Source organism: Populus trichocarpa, chromosome 15 (genome assembly GCF_000002775.5).
Source record: "Populus trichocarpa isolate Nisqually-1 chromosome 15, P.trichocarpa_v4.1, whole genome shotgun sequence".
Classification (NCBI taxonomy): Eukaryota; Viridiplantae; Streptophyta; class Magnoliopsida; order Malpighiales; family Salicaceae; genus Populus; species Populus trichocarpa.
Genome location: NC_037299.2, coordinates 8745109 through 8766357, shown reverse-complemented (window position 1 = coordinate 8766357; position 21249 = coordinate 8745109). Strand labels below are relative to the sequence as shown.

At 30.5% G+C, this 21249-nt stretch overlaps 1 protein-coding gene across 1 annotated transcript; it reads right to left on the bottom strand.

The window, feature by feature from the left end:
- Nucleotides 1-3444: 3444 nt before the first annotated feature.
- Nucleotides 3445-7269, bottom strand: LOC18105796 (NAP1-related protein 2). Its single transcript, XM_006374408.3, has 10 exons — nucleotides 6992-7269; nucleotides 6411-6533; nucleotides 6245-6295; nucleotides 6084-6155; nucleotides 5821-5934; nucleotides 5673-5734; nucleotides 5108-5168; nucleotides 4925-4981; nucleotides 4761-4805; nucleotides 3445-3977 (listed from the first exon to the last, which is right to left on the bottom strand). Exons 1-10 carry the CDS (start codon nucleotides 7118-7120, stop codon nucleotides 3879-3881), a joined length of 813 nt encoding a protein of 270 aa, XP_006374470.2. The 5' UTR covers nucleotides 7121-7269; the 3' UTR covers nucleotides 3445-3878.
- Between the last annotated feature and the right edge of the window lie 13980 nt (nucleotides 7270-21249).

Here is a 21249-nt window from a genome sequence, read left to right as displayed (position 1 = left end):
ATTTGAGGCCTATACTCAGCAGGTAAGGAGCTTTGTTCTCACCCAAATTTCTACAAGTCCTTTCAAAGACATACTATTAGACATTCTTGAATTTAATGTATAGATGAAAAATGGAAAAGAGAATATAGATTTTCCCTCTTATAAAAAACATTTGGTGTTTTGGGTGTATTGTATATACATATACGTAATATGCTCTAGATTAAGAAACCAATCAAAGCCTATCAAAAGATAGAGGTAGCTTTAGCTAAAAGCAAGATAATTGTTCTATGACTATTTATACTAAACTACATATATAAGGTATTAGAGTAATGCCAAACCATATATAAAAATCATCCTTTCATGATAAAGGAAAACATTTATGGAGTCTTATGATTGATGCAAGCATAGACCACTGTCTATTATGAAGAATTAAGCAAAATTAGAGCAATTCTAAACCCAGACTCAGTATTATAAGAAATAGTCTACCAAAAACTTATGTTGAGAATCCTTCCTATAAAGATTTATAGAACCCTTTCGTGTTTCACAAAAATTAACTAGTATTTTAATGTATTTTCTTAATATTTTCTTATATAGGGCGATCCAGGTTTAATGACCGAAGTCACTAATTTCAAATATTATCTTGATTTAACTTTGATCTTTTTTAAGGTGCTTTTTTAAAAATTGATTTCATTTAATTTAATCATTTGATATTAAGCTATTGAGCCTTGGGCTTTGTGATTTTTTCCGCTTTTTGTCTGTGGGGTTATCCTGATCTCTTATCCTGAATCGCGGGTTAGTCAAGTTAACGCGGGTTCACTCAACTTTTTTTTTATGTTTCTTTGTTTAAATTGAATTTTTTAAAAATTTTATCCTTTAAATTAGATTATTGAGCCTTTAACTTTGTAATTTTTCTACTTTCCTTTCCATGAGATTATCACAGGTCTCGAGTGAGTCAAGTAAACCCAGGCTGACTTGAGTTTTTTTAACCATTTTTTTATTGATTTAACTTCAATCCTTTTTTTTTTCAGGACTTTTTTTAAAATAATTAATTTTTTATCCTGGTCTTATATCACGAGTCACGAGTTAGTTCAGTTAACCCGGTTTGACTCAAGTTTTTTTATGATTCTTTTTTTGAAATTGATTTGTTTTTCAATTTCATCATTTGATATTATTTTATTGGGCTTTAAGCTTTGTTATATATATTTTTTATTTTTTTGTCTACGGGGTTATTTGTGTCATGTATTAGTTAAGTTAACTCATAATTTTTTTTCCAGAGTTTCTTTTTTTAGATTGAATTTTTTTTCATTTTCATTCATTGACATTAGATTGTTGATCCTTGAACTTTGTAATTTTTCCTTCTTCCCTTTTCATGGGGTTATCTCGAGTCATGGGTGAGTTAAGTTAACCGGGTTAACTTAATTTTTTTTTTGTTTTTTTATTGATCTAACTTCAATTTGTTTTCCAGGTCTTTTTTTAATTTAATTTTTTATCTTAGTCTCATATCACGGGTCGCGAGTAATTCGAGTCAACCTGGTTCGACTCGAGTTTTTTTCTACAAGCAATTCTTTATTTGGAATTGATTTTTTTTTAATTTCATCATTTCTCGTGTTCACATGTTAGTCAAGTTAACTTGGGTTGATTCGAGTTTTTTTTCATATTTTTTTATTAACTTAGCTTTGGTCTTTTTTTTTTTAATTTTGATTTTTTTTTATCATAATCTATATATTGCAGGTTGCGGGTAGTCAAGTCAAACAGGGTTGACTCGGGTTATATTGGCATCTTTTTTATATTAGAAAAATATTGACCCGACCTGCAGCATAGCACGAGTCACTAATTTAATAATGCATCAAATGAGGAAAGAACTTCAACATTACTACTTATGTAATGGATAATATAACAAAAGAATTTTCAAAAATAGGTAAATTTAGGTGACATATTTGAAAATATAGGAACTCAATTCTCATATCCAACAACCAATCTAGAAAACCATAAACCTATTACAAATTTGGTTTGACCATAGTTATAAGACATGGTTGGGCCTGGCAAGTCAACTCAATGATCTAAGGTCTGCCCAAAATGAGTCAATGAGAATTTTTTATATATATAAAAATGATGTCATTTCAGGTCATTTTTTTCAAAAAAATCAAAATCAAAAGTTGGTTGATCCAAGATCAATTCACCATCTAGGTCCTGGGCCAAGTCGACCCCAAATATTAACTACAGGTTTGACTACTCTGAACCTTACTAAATTAACTCAAATAAGAGCTATAAAACAATATGACTTGTTGAACAAAAGCCCGGTCAAGAGGCACTTATACCAATCTCAACTCTATTTTATCTAAAAACACTAAAAAAATTAATTTGATATTGTGGTAGTGATTGTTTTTTAAAGTGCTTTTTGCTTGGAAATGCATCAAAATAATATTTTTCTCATTGTTTTAAAATTTATTTTTTACATCAACACATCAAAATAATCTAAAAACACAAAAAAAATTAATTTAAAGAAAAAAAACATTCAGTTTTTGCAAAAACACCTCTTAACCGCAAAAACAAACGGGACATAAATAGAACCCTATCCAAAAAGCAGCCTCTAGCTATGTGACTCGCTTGCAGCTTCCCCACCTTACAGGTCAACCCTCTGGCGAGAAAAGGTTGGGTGTATGTTTAGAGCAGCAGTATGGTGTAACTTTTGTTTTATGAAATTTTGATTATTTTTTCTTGCTTAAAATTATTGTTTTTTTATTTTTGAATCATTGTAATATGCTGATGTTAAAAATAATTTTTTTTTTTTAAAAAAATTATTTTAATATATTTTCAAGTAAAAAACACTTTAAAAAAACCTATATCACTATCACAAATACCCCTTAAATTCACTAACCAAATAAAAAAAAAAACCACAACCTTCAAACAAAAGAACGTCTAAAAGAAATTCCAAAATCACGACGCCCTATTCATGTCGACTACCACCACAAACCAGCTTGCAGGAGACCAATTCATCACGCACCAGAGGTAACCCAGGCCCCAAATCAGAGACCACTTATGAGTTATGATTCCAAGTCGTTAGGCGCCATGGATTTGTTGCTCACTCCCCATAAAAAGGATGGAAAAAAGGAGATGCACCTCACCAAAGGGAGATGGTACGCTTATGTGCCCGAGGTTGAAATTCGAAAGAGATTCTTTTAGGCTTGTGGATGCCATATTGTTGGCACAAGCAAGTTAGAACTCGTATAACAAGCTGCCATCTTTGTCAAGCACCTCAAGATCATGACAAAAACACCAGGGAGTGCAAAACTTGGGGAAACAGGATAATCATGATCAAGATTCCTATTGGCCCTCCACTAATTAATGATGAAATAAGAGTAACATTGCAAAGTTCGTTCAGATTGCGAACACTAGACCTGGGTGTCACAAGATTACGACAGAAAACAGACAAGGTTTTGTACGAAGTTCTGATGATGGCAATGATGAAGTTCAAACAGCATTATAACGCATATAGGGATATTCAATTAGCTTTACACCACAGATATTCTACGTTTGACCTGGAGAAGTTCACAGCAGAGAAAAACATTATAAAAGGCCTACATAACATCATCATCTAGAAACCTGCATTTCTGGGAAGGAAAACATAGAATAACCCCAAACAAAAAAAAACAAAAACAAAAAAAAGAGAAAGAGAAAGAAAAAAGGAAGGCCCTGAAACAAGAACAAAGTCAGCAGACCACTAACCGACCATGGTAACAGCCAGTGGCCTACATAGTAGAGGAATCTACCCATAAAAATGTTATAGTGTGGGTTACCCTCCCCAGCACATGATACCAGCAATCCTTATAGACTACTTTACACAAGGTGTTGCCCAAAACGGGAAAGCTGATACAAGTAAAAAGCTGAAGTAAAGGGAATCATTTGTCTGCATCATCATCATCTTCTTCTTCTTCATCATCATCATCATCTTCCTCTTGCTCATCATCATCCTCTTCAGAGTCATCGCTATCCTTGTCCTGCAATTAGGCAAAACTCAGGAAATATGATAACAGTTGAACTTTGGAAGACATTACTAGTTCCCACATATTTTCTCATTCAGTATGGCCGGCCTAATATAATGGCACAAAACTTTCATTTTATTGTTATAAGTAGGAGATAATATCGTTTAATCAGTCTATAGAACTGCAACTAAACTTGAAACATCTTAAAGGACAGTTTCTAGCTAAGAAAGATAATACAATAATGTCATTTCTAAGACAAATAGTGTATCCCTAACATGCATAGGCATAAAAAAGCCTTAAGAATGAAAATAAGATCTCACCAGCAAACTTCTTTTCAACAGGATCATAAAAGCTTCAACTAGATATTTTTTTACATAATTGGAATTTGTTGAAGCCTAAAGTCGGTCAGCCTGCATTAAAGCACTATGGAACACCAAATTCCAGCAGCTCAGATTTCTTCATCTATTTCAATCTTGTCAAAGGTCTCATTCCCGTGCAATTGAAAATTGACTAACATATCAAATCCATAAACATCTTATAATTTGTTATAATTTCCTATCAAGTTTTGCAAGAAGGCCTCTATTAAGTTCATACTTCTGAAGAACAAGCATCTTCCATCTATTTTGGTTTCAATATCTTCATATCCAACAAGTAATCTAGAAAACCATCAACTAAACTTTCCAAGTACCAAAAATGAAATAATGAAGCAATAAAACATCACGCCCTCAACTGAAATAGAAGGAAAAAGTACAAGCATGTCATAAGATTCACAAAACATGATAAAATAGGATCATTTACCTCTTCATCTCCTTCCTCCCCATCAAAGTCCTCATCATCAGGATCCTACGTTGGAGAATTAGGGAAGTTACGCTTGATTTCAAGCTTCATTTTCAAGAAAGAAAGGGAAGAAAAGAGCGCAAAAAAGAAAGGGAAGAAAAGAGCGCAAAAAATAAATCAATTACAGTGTTAAAATATGAGAGTGGATTGGGCCATAAATCCTCCTTAATGATCTCTGCTACCTGCATTTTTTTCCGCAAGGGATTGTATCAGCTTCAATAAACTATTTGGTAAAGAAGATAAAACTCCACAATGCTTCCACCAATGAACAAAGCTCTACTACTTTGTCAGCTACAGATTCAACTAACCTCATCTTGCATGTCATCAATCATGCCTTTTGGCTGAGTGTTACCAAACCAGCTAAAGAAGCTGCATTCAAGCAGGTGAATTTGAAGGTGAGGCACACAGCACAACACAAGAGAATGGTAAATTCAGATTACAAAGAACAGATTTGGAAAAAGAACAGGCAACATCCATAAAAGATGAAAATAAAGTTAAACAATAAAATAGATAACATCTTGCAACCATGACTTGTATTCCACTTGAAACTTAAAACAGGATATAACATAACATTGTTACTAAAAAAAAGATCAAATTTGACCAATCATAGACTCATCAAAAGGTAAGATATCATTGGTTCGTTGAGGAAGACAATGAACAGAATGACAAGTGACAATCAAACAATAAATCATGTTTCTAAGGAGAGAAAAAAAATGAAGTTATTGCTTCCGCACAGAGATTTTATTATGCTTCCCATTATTTGGTACTAGAACAGATGATATTTTTAAAGATAAGAAAAGGACCATTATAACATGATAACTGGCTTTAGAGTAAGAAAACAGGAAAAAAAGTAAACAGGTTGAGAAAATAAACCTTTCATCAGCCCAAAGCCTCTTGTTCCCTTTCTTTTCATGACTGACTCCATTTGGTAGACCCTTCACATTTTGGAAATGCAATTAAATAATAAACAAAAGAGAGTACACGTTTTAGACATTACCTGTCATGAAATGACAGAATTTACCATGCCCTCTTTCCAGTTGATTGGTGTAGATGTTATCTCTGTCGTCCCTTCATCATGGAAGGAAAACGATTTTGTAAGCTTTGTCTCCTCAAAGTAAGGGTTGGATTCAAAGTTCTGTGAAGGAAAAAAAACATTGGAATCAAGAACTATTCAATCAATTGAGCAAAACCCAGATATCAATGAGTACCACTCAATCAGAGGAAAGACAGTGGAATCAGTTATTCATGAAAAAGTATGCAAGCACGGGACGACAATAAACTTACAAATGTTATTGAATAACCAGATTTGACATCTTTTGAATCCTCCACTTCCAGCGAACTTAAATATTTGAATACCTACCCAGACACATACAGATAGTTAAGGAAAAAGAACAAATGCAAGTACACAAGTTAATCTTCACATCATACAGGAACAAAAACCAAACCTTTTGATCCTCTTCACTCAAAAGAGTACCAAGAGCAGGATGGCTTAGAAACTGCAGAGAACCACAAACAATTAGATGGAATGATGATCTCTTTTTTTGGGAAGGCAGGGGTACAGTATACTAGCAGTTAACAAATTGTATATTCTTATAAGAACAGATCACTAACCGCAGTCAACCAGAAGTCCGGAATCGATTTAATGATCTCATTCCGCTTATCATAAACTGGCTTGCGTATCTCATTATACTTTTGCTCTACTTCCAAGACCTTATCGCTTGCCTCTTCGTTTATCTATAAAAATAACCAAAGCACGGTTTAAGTTCCAAGGTCTAAAGTAGCAATAAGGTCAACATATCCAACATGCTTCATACAATCCCCCTTCCTGATTGAATACTATAGAGTTGGAGGAAAATTATCATTCTTGTTTTTGTTGATTTTCTGGAAGTTTTCATCACATAACCAGAGATACTATTGCCCCATCTGAATTTCTATGCGACTCTACCAATAACAGGGATTAAACAAGTTAAGAAGTCATTTAAGCATAACAAATCAGCACATAGCATAAACCCAGAATGAATAGGCAAATAATTAAAGTCAATAAGAGAGTCTAATTTCAATGTGTAAGGAATACTGAGTAATTGGATTCTACCAAACCAAAAGAATTTCTCAGATTTCATACCAATATACGGGACACTGAAAGCGCATAACCACAAACATGCAACATTTACATCGGCATTTTTTTACACAACCTTTTCGAGATCGTCCTGGATCTCCTGGAGCTTCTCGATAGAGATAACGAGTTCTTCATCGATTTGGTGATTGTCCTCCTCGCCTTTCTCCGCTACCTTCAACTTCTTACCCTTGTTGTCTGCCACCATTTTCTCTATCACCCAAAGCCCTAAACCTCTCTTTCTCCCTCCCTCTCCCCTACCGTTTGCTTTTGCTGCTGATGATTGTCTAAAACCCTAGTGCCTTTACGCTCCTTGTCTTTCCTTTCCTTTTTCTTTTTTCCCGTGAGTGGTGAGTACAAAAGGGTTAGGGTTTTGCGAGTTTGTATCCGCTGTGGAGTATGCGGTAGAGGTTTAGTAAGTAACCAATGGATGGGTGACAGCTCAACAAAGTACCCCCCTGTTATCAATTTGAGTCTCAAGACTTTAGATTTAAATTCCTCTCAAGTACTACCCCTCCTATTCACCGGTAGTGGTAGTTACAAAATTCCATCCAGTTTGTATGTATTCGTTAACAATTTCCATTCATATTGTTAAAATAAACTCCAATCTATTCTAAGGAATAATTTTATACAAGCTACTATGATATTAGATTAATAATTTTGGCTACGAAAATGTAGAAGAAAAAAAGTTACAATGATTTGACGTTAAAAACCATCTTTTAAAGCAAAGACAAGTACATGCAAACTGCATAAAAGATATTAGATTAAAGTTTTCTGCAGGGGTGATCCTTTTCATTTCGATTTGGTTTTTATTAAAAAAAACTAAAACCGAACCGAAACCGGTTCAAACCGGTCGGTTTCGGTTCGGTTATTTTGGAACAAAAACCAGTTTTTTTTGTTTGCCTCGGTTTTTTCGGTTTGACTTGGTTTTTTTTTTTTTTGGCTCGGTTTTTCGGGTTTGGCTCGGTTTTTTTGGGTTTGGGTTCGGTTCATTTTGGTTTTTTCGGTTTCAGACTTATCAAACTGAACTGATCGGTTTTTTAAAAATTCTAATCGATTTAATCGATTTTTTTTCACTATTGGGTTTTTTCGGTTATTTTTTTTCCTGTTTTCTCGGTTTAATCGATATTTTAATTTTTTTGCTCACCCCTAGTTTCCCTTCTAATTTCAACCAAAGATGATAGCACTATTTAGAACCTCTTATTTTTATTTTATTATCTCAATTTTTATATTTAAAAAACCCAAAAAATATTATTGTTACCCATTTTTAAAGTCATGATAAACAAATAAAAATTGAAAAAATGTTGGAAGAAAATCAAAAAATATTTCGGTAAGAATATACCAAAACGCCCAGGAAATTGTCGAAAACTGTTTGAGAAAGATTAAAATATACAAAATTAAAAAATTTGACAATGTATTATCTACTAATAACGGCCTTATTGCCAAAGAAAATTCAATTTGAGGAGGAAAATTCAAAATTAGATATTTAAGGACTCAATTAGAATTTTTTTTTTTAAGGTTTAATTGAGTTTATTGAGGGTTTAATTGCAACAAACATTGATTTTTGAAGTCAATTTAGACTTTAATTGGAAGAAATTAAAGTTCAAGGGTTGAATTGTAATTTTTAAAAGTTAATTTGGTTAAATCAGAGGCTTAATTGCATAAATATTAAGTTTGATGGGCAATTAAGGACTTTTTTGAAGAAATGAAAAACTAAAGACCAAACTGGAAAAAACACGTGAATGTAGGGGCTGAAATTGACTAACTCAGGGGCCAAAATGAAAAAATTTGAAGTTTGTTGGTCAATTGAGGGTCAAAATGCACAAATTCAAGAACCATTGATCAAAATGAAAGAGACGCTCAACTTAGGAGCTGACAATTGAGTTTGACAAAGGTGAAATTATATGAAATTAAAAGGAGGCAATTATGGGTGAAATTAAAAGCAATTAAAATAGCAGGGACTCAAATGAACTTTTCCAATCCCAAATTAAAAGCCTTATATGATGCATCGTTTAGACTTAATGAAGCGAATGTGAGTGACACGTCGTTCGGTAAATTGGCCTATGTTTTGACAGTTTTGGCTGATCGAGTTGACAACTTTAAACAAATGAACGTGGAGCTATAGATCTCTAAAGTGCGCAAGGTTGGATGCAAATGAAAGGTGTGAATCCCTTCTATCAACTTCAGGTGGTCTTAGGTGACGATGCCGTCAAAATTGCTCCAATGAGGCCTTGAAATTGAACAACTTAGTCAGCCATGACTGAAACACAATTGTGCAAGAACAGACCTTCTTTTCATGTATTCATACACAAAGGCTTCTAAATGGGTTCTTATCAAGGGTTTACAATATTTATCTCAAGATTAAGAGGTTAGAAATGAATTAAAGACCTCTCAAACCCTAGCAAACCCTTATAAATACTCCCTTAAGGGGGGGAAAGGAAAGAGAGAACAAAAAAGAGAAAATAGGTGAAAAAAGAAGGAAAATATTCATAAGAAACCTAAGGGTAAAGGTCGAGGAGCCTAACAAAAAAGATTTATTAAGCTTTGAAAGGATAGTAGATTGGTGAGAGGCAAAACTTCCCATAGAAAAACAAAAAAGAAAGTAGTTATTCTAGGCATATTTTATGATTCAAAAGTAGGTCTTTGTGGCTTACTTGAAATGTTTTTTTTAGTTTTTTTTTTATATTTATGTTTACAAGCATAGAACAGAGGTTTGAAATGCTAAAAAAATAATGTTGTATTCACCTCTTTAATGCTGTTTTTTTTATTTACTAAAGCTTTTTTAAGTTTTCTAATGTTTTTTATACAATAATATTATTGTTTAAGTTGTTATACAATATATATATATATATATATATATATATATATATATATATATATATATATAGTGTTGTTTTAGTTTTTGTTTAACTTAAGCAATGCATATTTAAGTAGGGATGTTCTTTGTGGTTGTATTAGAGTTTAGAAAAAACAATTTTGAATTCATATTACATAAACATGTAGTTTGTTTTAAGTTGGTAGTTTTGGATTTGTTACCTCATGCATGATTTTGACACTATTTATTAGTTTTTTTAGATTTAAACATGTTTGTGTATGGTAATGTAACATGTTGGGATAAAGAAATCATGTTTTAGAAGCCAAAAATGCCTATTTTTTTGGCTTGGCAATTCTGGGTAATATCTGGGTTTTTGTTAGGTTTTTGGGCATATTCTTCATGTTTTTGGGAAAAATATTGTCTTAGACCCTTTATTCATACCAGTTTTGGTCCATTTCTTTGCACATAACCCTTCTTTATAATTTATTAGTAAATAATCTAGGGTTTATTTGTATCAATAACAAGTTTTTATGGATTTTAATTTTAGGGTTTTAATTTTGAACCGAAACTCATTTTGACAAAATCATGTTTATTCTTGGATAATTGAAGTGAATGGATGTTTGATTATTGATCATCGCATGATTTCCAACATGTATACGCCTTTTGTTTGACCACATCTGGTCTAATTTGGGTTCCATGTTGTTGGGTTGGGTCTGGGCATGTCTTTCGTGTTCTTGGAAAGAACATTGCCTTAGACTCTTGATTCAAATGAGTTTTTGTCCATTTTTTTTTTCACATAACCCTTTTTATGCTTGATTAGTAAATAATCTAGGGCAAATTTACATCAATAACATGTTTTTAATGAATTTTAATCTTAGGGTTTCAATTTTGAACCAAAACCCGTTTCGACAAAATCATATGTTTAAGTGATAATTGAAGTGAATGGATGCTAGATTATTGATCATTGCATGATTTCCAACATGTATGTGCCTTTGTTTTGACCATATCTTGTCTAATTTGGGTTTCACGTTACTGGGTTTGAGTTTCAGTGTTCTTGATGTTCTTCATTTTTTTTATCCATTTTGTTCAAGAATTTTTTAGTTTTTTTTTGTTTAATTTGTTTTTTTTACTTTGACTTTGATTTGTTTTCAGGTCAAACCAGGATTTTTTGTTCGGTTTATGGTCGAACCAAAAAATTTTAGGTCAACCAAGTCGAGTCAAAATTGGATTAAGGGTTTAAGACCCTATTTGGTTTGTCATGTTTTTGTTAAAGGTTTTTTTGGTTAAAGGGTGTATTTGCAAAACACTTCTCAGGCTTATTTTGGTAGTTTTATTATAAGAAGAAACGAGTTTTTTTGCAAAACAAAGCCTAAAAAAAATTTAAAATTTTAAAAATATTTTTTTTCTTGCATATAGAAAAATTATAAAATTTTCATGCATGTTTTATTTTTATATATATAAAAAAATGCATTTTTATCATGTTTTTAAAAAATACAAGAATCAGTCAAGAGGTATCATAGCTAGTTTATGATTATCCGTTAGAACTTGGCTTACATTTCAAAAACATCAAAAACAATTTATTTCTTTTAATATACGAGATTATAAACTTATACGTAAGATGTATTTTTTATATTAAATAAAAAAGACAGTTCATTTTATTTTTTATGTTTTGCATTAGAATAGTTATGTTTTAACCTAATAAGATAAAAACTTTCTTATTAAGAATGACTTTTCTTAAACCCTAAATAGACCAACGGTTAGAAAACACAATATTATTTTAGTTTAGATTAGACAAATAAATAATGTTGGTTACCTTAGGTAAAGCGTACTAAGGGTGTTAGTACCTTCTCTTTACGTAATCAGTCCCCTTACCGGGATTTTAAGACCAGTTAGGGTTTCTAGTGACCAAAATATTAGTTGGTGGCTCTCATTCTCCTTCTTTTATTGATAAAAGACAAGAATTTCTTGTCATTTCCACCCATATTATTCTTGATAATCATGATCCGGGAAGATGATCATCGTCATGTCGCACACATACAAACAAATATTATGACACATTTATGTCGTGTAAAACATTGAACATAAAAAATTTTAAAATGATATAACTGAAACATTAATCATTCATTTCCTAACATGCACTTACCAAATCATATATCACCATTCTAGACTCTTTTAGCAAAAAAAAATTTACTGTGAAACCCTGTAAATTTATAATTTAAATTTACGGATGACTAGGTAGAAACTATGTAAAACCCTAACAAAAGACTTCACTATGATGAATTGAATAGTGAGAAATAAAATAGAAGTGATGGTAAATTGTATGATATTAATACAATTATTGATAATTTAGAACCAGAAATGAGATGGGTTAGTTAAAATAAAATAAAATGGAATAGTATTGAATTATTAGAAAAGAAATTTTAGAGAGAAAGATTTTCACATGGTATTTTAAAAACGGACTGAGAAAAGGCATTTGGTTGAACGAAAAAGGTATCCAAACTTGACATAAAGGTGTTTTAGTAAATATGGATAGATTTGCTAAATAAATAGCAAAATTATGCGGAAAATACCTAGGATGGCCGAATGAGAGAGAGAGAGAGAGAGAGAGAGAGAGAGAGAGAGAGAGAAAGTACCTGAGAGTAGAAACTCAAACAGCCATATCTTTGTATTTCACCGTTGGATCGGGCTGGTTGTGGGATATACTATGCTTCTCACCACCCTCTAACATTGGACCATTGGGTTTTAAAGGCTCTTATTTTGTGTGAGAGATATAGCTCTCGCAACAGTTCAAGGAAAACCTGTCTGTAGGTCAGTCATGGTAGCTGGCAGTTTCCTTCTCTATCCACCGTTGGATCATGCAAAATTTTGGATATGTTGGTCATATTGATGATCTCTTCATTCAGAATGATGAAGATCGATATTAGAGACTCCGACAAGAAGTTAGTCATCGGTGAACAATATATTATCAATTTTCAGGCTAGTTTGGTTTTGTTTTGATCTAGGAAGATCTATCGGTTAGAATGCTCTGATTTGTTGGTATGTGTTGCATAATATAATGATGGTTAACTTTACCATTTGGATTTTATTAGTTCTGATTGAATTAGGAGAAATGTTAACTTTACTGAAACTTTTGTTTTAAATTAAGTTAGTAAGATTGAAATAAATGGAAAGTATGGTGGCTTGATTTGTGCTTAACCATCAAAAGCATGCTAATTATAATTTAAATTAAAGAAAATCCTTGGTGTCTTTCCTTAGGCATGTTTGACCAGATTATTGATAGTAGGAAAAATGAGATATTAGTTGTCCAATCCATGTATTGGGACTGAACAGTTCGGTCATCCACCTTTCAGCTGAGGTTAGGGCACCCAAATGATAAAATTTAAGATTGGGTTCTTCATAATGGTTGTAGGTATAGATGTTATCTTTCAAACAAAACTAACCTCGTGTAATTTGGAGTTATAGAACTCTAGATATGGATTGAAAATGAAAGAAGGGTTGAATTGTCTCGTACTAGACAGATTATGTTGAGTAGTATAACATATAATTTCAAGGGTGTTAAGGGCATAATTGAGCTTTCTACCCTTCAATAGAGTTGTAGAACCATGTCTTACCTTTTCAAGGTGTCAAGCCATACTTACAACCGAAGTCTATAACCTTACTTACGAATAAAATGGTAAACAGTGTTCTGGAATGAAAATTGATCTAGGAAGTGTAATAAGGTAGTTGAAAGAAAATAATCAGAAAATGAAATTAAAACATGACAATGAATTCATATGATTGTGATAAAATTATAAAAAGGGTACTGATTATATCTCTTGATTCTCAAACAGAAGAGATGCATGGAGTAGAGTCGTCAGTAGTTAAAGGGACTCGGTGGGTTGGGGAAACATGTAGGTGCATCGTACCTTGTCTTTTCAATTTGTGTAAACTTATTGATAAATTTCAGAATTTATTGTTTTATTGCTTCGATAAATATTGGAATGAATATGAGTACCTTGCGGACATTGATTGTATCAACTAGTTATGATATAATTGGAATGGATACAAGTACCTTACATACATTGATATGTATCAAACTTGTAATAATATTATTGGAATGAATAAAAGTACATTGCGTATAATGATATAGATCAATTAATTAGGATAATGTTTGAATGAACGTGTGTACTTTGCGTACAATGGTATGGATTGAGTTAGTTAAGATAATGTTTGAACAAACATGAGTACCTTGTGTGCATTGTTATATATCAAATTAATTATGTTATTATTAGAATGGATACAATTATCTTGTATACATTGATAGGTATCGAATTAGCCATGATAACTTTGGAATGGACGCGATTATCTTGCATACCTCAGTATGGATTGGGTACACAATGACTTGGAGATTGGAGGAGAAATGATAGATAATTGATCACCATAGTGTCGGTGGCTAAAGGTACATTATGATAATACTTAGCACCATGATAAGAATGGCTAAGGGCATAAATTGATACTTGGCATTATGATGAGGGCGACCAAGGTTACGTGAATAATGCTTAATGACCGTAGTGTCGGTAACTAAGGTTGTGTGTGAATGATACTTGGCAAACATGGTTACAATGTATATGATATTAATAAGAAAAATGAAAGGGGATTGGTACAAATACAAAGTTGAAAAAATATTGATTAGCTATCCGAGTTTAAATAACTAATGATATAAATAGGGTTCCATTGGTACCAGCATTTCAGATGACATTGATTAGCTATCCAGGTTTGGATAGCTAATAGTATAAATGGGGTTCCATTAGTACCGGCATTTCAGATGATATTGATTAGCTATCCAGGTTTGAATAACTAATGGTATTGATGGGGTTCCATTGGTGTCAACATTCCTTAAATTGATTAGTCGATCTTGAGTAATTTGGTGACTAATGATGTTAGTAAAGATTACTAACATCAGTATGGTTACTCCTGGTTAAGAAAAAAAGATAAGTTGATTAACTAATTTGGGTCGGAAATAGTTAATGATATCAATGGGTCACATTGGTATCAGCAACCATTTCTGGTGTGATTAGCTATTTCGGGTAAGGAGGCTAATGATGTCAAGGGTTTCTAACATCGACAACTTTGTTGGTAAACCAGATATTGATAAGAATTGATTAACTATTCTGGGGTAGGAATAGTTAATGATATTAATTGGTTGTAGATATCGACACTTGAATAAAATTGATTAGTCTAACCCGATATTGAGAGACTAATGATACTAATGAGATTCATTAGTATCAATAATTACCTTCTAGAAAATAGAAAAGAAAGTATTGATTAATTATTCCGAAAGAATGAGATAAGCTAATGATACTAAAGAGGAATATCTTGGTATCCAGTGAGGATTGATTCATAAGGAGATGGTGTTCGAAACTATTGAGTTGTGTTGAGATTTCCAATATGAAATTATTTTCGGCAAATGAGATAGGATATTAGATGGATATTGGTAATAGATGGAAAATGTATGTTGTAAAAAAGATATATGTTTAATTTTATATATCAAAAGAAATTTCATGGAAATTAGTACTTGTCATTGTTATTGTTTGTTACTATATTTCTATAAGCATATGTACATGTTAATTTCTATTTTTAGGTCCATCAAGGTCGCGTCAAGAGTGGTCTTAGTTTAATTACCTTTTGTTTTTTGCCATTTAATTATTTGTAAATTAAAAGACTTATCTCCTAAAACTTGAAATGCGATATTAACCTATAAATTTAGATGTATAACTTTAATCTAATGTTTGTAATTCTTACTATTTAACTATGCATGTTTATAATTGAAATCGAATCTTTCACTTGAATTACATTATATGATGTTATTATGCAAGATGTAGTTTATATGATGATATTATGTAACAATTGAATTATGCATTGTTTTTTTTGTGAACTTGAATTGTATGATGTTATTGAATAAGATGTATTGTGTTGATGATGATGAGTTGGGTTGAGATCCAGGATGATTGGATTGGATTGTGAATGAAATTGAAAGTGTAATATGATTTTGTTGATAACTTGGGACCTCCCATTATAGGGGAGACTCTGTCGAAATTTTGATAGAAATTTCAGCAAAACCTGTATTAATAAAAAAAATAACTAAAAATTTTCAATGCATTGCAAAAAAAGATGTAGAAAATCAGGGTTATTACATTTACCATCCTAGCCATTAATACCAAAAAATTCCCTGATTCTCTACTATATTTACGTAAAAATAAACATTCATGAGTCAACTAGATGAAAACAATGATTGTTCACGCTTAAATAGGGAAAACAAGGGCTAAAATCAATCATAAATAATAGTTGATCAACCTTAAAAAGTCCTAATTGATCAAAGAAATCGAAAAGCAGTCAATCAAGTGATTAGAAATCATGATCGATCAAAGAAAAGTGATCGATTGTAGGAACTTGAATTCACACAGATGATCAAAAAGTTTCATCCTACTTAAAGTGAGAGTCCTTGGTAGGTTAAATTGACTATATAGTTTAGCTTATTTTAATATTAACATATAATTAAATAAGGTAAATGTATATATTTTATGGAAATATGTTAGAGATCAAAATAAAGTTAAAAAATAAAATCATTAATTAAATTTATTTATAAGGAAAATGACATTTAAAATATAAATAGAAAAAAAAAACAAAAAATAAGTTATAAATAATATTATAAAATTATGAAAGCATAAACATTCCCAATAAAATAAAAGAGATCAACAAAACAATATTGCTACATATTTAACTCACTATTCATGTGTGTGTGTGTGTATTTTATTGAGAAATCTTCAATTAAGAAATCTATCAAAATTTTGGTAGAGCCTCCTCTTTATTAGAAGGTCCCAAATTATTGACTAAAAACCGGTTACACTTCAATACCTAAAAATTTCACATCCTAAAAATTGTCCAATCATCTTGGACTCATCACATCACCGAATCAAGGTATCTCAAATCTCAATTTTTTAATTTGTCATTCATCACATTCATTGTATATGTCATAACCTATTTTTGGGTTCTTCCCTCAAATTTACCTTTTTTCCTTTCAAAATAAAAAAAAAAGATTAAAAGTAATAATAACAAGAAGATTGACAATGACAAAATCAGGTTGAGGAGAGTTTAAAATATGTAGAAGAATCAAGCTAAAATTTTGGATGGAATTATAAGCCTAATCATATCCTATTGTATCCAAAACTTAAGAGACAATGCAGATTTAAGGTTAAATTAAATGATTATTGGACAAATCCGCATAAAAATTAAGTCCATGGACTTAATTAGACCTTTAATAGGCCAATTTGATTTAATCATGGGCCAAATTAAAAGTTTAATTATGTTTAAGAATTAATTTAGGTCACATTAAATGATTTAATTAGGTGCAAGAACTTAATTATACTTTAATGGGTCAAATTAATTTTGTTAGGGACTTAATTGGTGAAAGATTAAGTTTGGGAGCTCAATTTGGATTTAATCGAGAAGATTGGAATTTTAGAGGACCAAACTAAATTTTTAATTTTAGGTGAAAGATTAAGTCAACTGATTGAAATCAGGGATGGAATTGCAAGAAAATCAAAGTTTATGGTCAATTAAGGATTAAATTGAAGAAATTCATAACCAAAAAAATCAAATATGTATGTTGTACTTATGGTACCTTGTTAATAGGAAGAACTCTTACCATATAGACTAATCTTCAAAGTATTCATGCTACTGTGGTCTTATTTATAGAATATGATAATTATCATCTCAATTTAAAAGATAAATTGAAAATTTGAGTAGAAGTTTAATGTATGACATCTGAGAATGCAATCATTAAATCATTTTAAGAAAGTAATGGGATTCAAGAATTCTTAAACACTTGCAAAAAAAAAAAGATAAAAAAAAAACTAAAAGAGCTCCTGGTTTTATTGTAGCCCCATTACTTCTCACTCTTTCACAAATCACTATAGATTGGAGCGGTGGATTTTTTTTATAAAAAAAATCAATTTGGTCTTTGAATTCTTATTTTGCACAATTGAGTTATTTTGAGCCTAAATTAGCACTCACTTGCTTATTTTTTAGGAGGGAGGATTAAATTGAAAGATAAATGACTAAAGTGAAAAAAAAAGGGTAATATAGATGACATCTTTGAAATTCATTTGAACAGTTAATTTTAGTCTCCCATCTTTTTTAGCTATTAGGTGACTGGTTTTTTAATTTTAAAAAATTCAATTTTTATACCTCATTGTCAATCTTTTTTTCATGGATGGAGAGAGATGGGTTCGCTAGATTTTAGTGCGAAGAGAAAGTTGTCGTTGTGAAACTTTTGGCCACCAAAACGATAAATTATTGTGTCAAATGGTTCCATATGATAAGAGGAGTTCAAACTAAATGTTTTTTTTTACATTGAAAGTGCCTACAAAAACAAATCTAAGTTATAAAAGATTTTTGGTTTCATATTGATTTTGAGTTTCGAGTTTTGAGGTGGGGTTTTTTTTTTGTGTTTTGGAGGTCATGGATTAATCTAAAAAGGTTTCCAGATGTTTTCTAGGTGTTTGAGATAAAATATAGGTTAAAAATAGGTTTTTAGATGAGAAAAGCAAGAACTTTGTTTTTTCGACCACTAAAGTGACTAGAATCCAGGGAATTCCATATGACGCACCGTCTATTTTTTCTTCAAAATAAATTAAGACGGACGACAGGTTGTTTGCTCAATTAACTTAAAAAAAAATAAAGGCTCGTGTGCGAGCCCTTTCTTCATGGGACAGGCGTTTGTCCTGGCTTTACCAGGCCCTACAACGTCTAGCCTTGTTTTTTTTATTGTTTATTTTTTAATTAATACCTTTTTATATGTATTTTTAAAATATTTTTTAATTTTATATTTTCATTAATAATGTGATTTTTTTGGTTTATTTAGCTTTTTGTTTTTTAAATAACTATTGTTTTTTTAATTATTTTAGAAGTGTTTGATTTTTTAAGAGATTAGTATGATTCATCTGTAATTTTTTTAATATTTTATATAGATTAAATTTATTTTTTAAAATAAAAATATTTATTTTTTTAATATTTTTAATATGTGCATCCTGGTATAATATTGTTTTCCTTTTATTTTATTCAATAAATTTTATATGTGTGTTGATTTCTATTATAAATTGATTTAAATAACAAAATCATTAAACACAATAGGGTAAATAACTTGTGTTGCAATATTGTATATCTTGATCTACATTTATCTCTAAATGTTTTTCAATCTCGTTTTTATTTCTTGTTAATGACTTTTGTTTTTCATTTATTTACACAATGATTCTTAATTTATTTAATCAGATGCATGTGTAAGTTTTTTTATATTTATATTTAGGAATGTTTTTATGTAAAAAACACGTTGAAAACTTCTACAAATCCATTTTTTTCCATCATTTATTGATATCTTCAATTTGATCCTTATTCTTTTGATTTTTTAATTTTTTCCCTTGACCCTTTTATACAAGTTTTATTGTTTTTAATTTTAACCTTCAATCCAAGTTTATAGTGTATTGTTTTTTTTTTAATTTCATTTTAGCTCTCATTCTTTTGATTTTTCTTCTTTTGTTAATGTTTTGATTCTTTTCAATTTAACTCTCAAATTGAAGATTTGTTGTTTCCTTTTAATTTAATTTTTATTTTGATTTTAACCTTCATTCTTTTAATTATTATATTTTATTTTCGATTTCATCCTTCAACATTTCATTTTCTAGAGATTGAATTTCATAATTTTTTTCATGTATAGTACTTCTAGTCGGATGACTCAGATCACGAGTTTGAAAAGTTAATAGGGGTGAACATCTTTTTTTTTTTGTTTTATTTTTATTTATGATATCGTTGTTTGACATTGTTTTTTTATATAAAAAATGGCTTTGTGGATTTCTTCAAAAACTTTTTATCAAACTATCCCGATATCATGACCTAGGACGCAAAATACACATGTAATCTGGATATATCTCATGTCCAGATCATGGGTTTCTTGTGATAGCCCAACTTGGCTTGGTGCAATATTTTTTTTTATTCATTTGTTGTTATTGTTGCTTTATTTTTTTACTAAATTATTAAATTAATCAAGATTTAACATGATTATTAAATTTATTTTATTTTTAAAAAAATATATTTGTCTCCTGAACATTGTTTTTTTGGGTAAATGTTTTTTTATACGGCCATGTCACTGCACGTGGCACTAATCTAGTGGCAAACTAAAATATAACAAAACTATGGTTGGAGTGTATCTTTTTCCCTTGAAAGAGTTGAATATATAAAAAAGAAGAAGAACAATAATTTAAGAGCTATTCCCTTCAAATAATAAAAACCCTGTTTCACTTTCCACAAGAAGATTTCCATTGAAATATAATTTTACTTCTTCCTCGTCAACTAGAGTCAAACATAAGTATCATTGTGTGTAAGAGAAAATATATTTCCTTAGTAACATCTAAGTTTCTGCAATAAAGGATTTAAAAGTTGAAACCACTTGTTAAAGATAGTTGGAACTTGACTTTCACAATTTTGTAACTAATAACTAATAACTTAATAACTCAATATATTTTTAATTCCAAATTATCTAAATTCTTCCAATTTTAAAAAAATAATTCATAATCCAATAACTATTAAACACTTTATAATTGAAATATACTTAACCTCTAATTGTTATCGATTACATATAAATTCAATTTAAGAATGAATAACACTTATAGATTGAAATATACTTAACCCTTAATTGTTATAAATTCTCAACTAATCCATAAAATTAACAAAAACACTTTATAGAATGAATAACATTAATTAATACCTTATTTGTTATCAATTACATATTAATTTAATTTTATCTAAATTTTCAACAAATTAAGCTCATAATTGAGTAAAATTAATTGGGACCCAACTAATTATCCAACATTTCTTCAATTATCAAACCTATTCAACCTAAATTAATATCTTTAATTATTATCAACTCTACACAAAATCAATTTTAAAATTTTTTCTAACTTAACCATAAAATTGACACAAAATAATTGGTACCCATTATTTCTTCGTTTCTAACACGTCTAAGTTATAAAATCACACTCAATTTCATCAAGTTATAAATTAAATTAATTTCCTTCAAATCCCAAACAAACCTTAAAATACAAATAATATATTAACACAATAAAATTATCATTATAAAACAAGTAAAACACTTAAAAATACAAGCAAATTACAAATACTACTAAAATAAGTTTCAATAAATTAACTTAAAGCATAAATGGGTTAAAACATAAATGAGTGAGTTTACTTACTTGGTAGAGTGAAGCTTGATAAGACATAAAATCAAGAGAGGAAAGTTTAGGCTTTTGTAGAGATGTTGCATCGACAACGACGGGTTGTGGTGGCTGAATTTGTGAGGGGGGCTATCGGGGTTTTTAAGAGAGAGAGAGAGAGAGGGCAGTTATAATTTGAATTGAAAGAAAAAAGATAAGGGGGAGATGAGAAGATTGTCAGGTTTTAATTCCTCTTAAAATTGCTGAAGGAATTGCCAA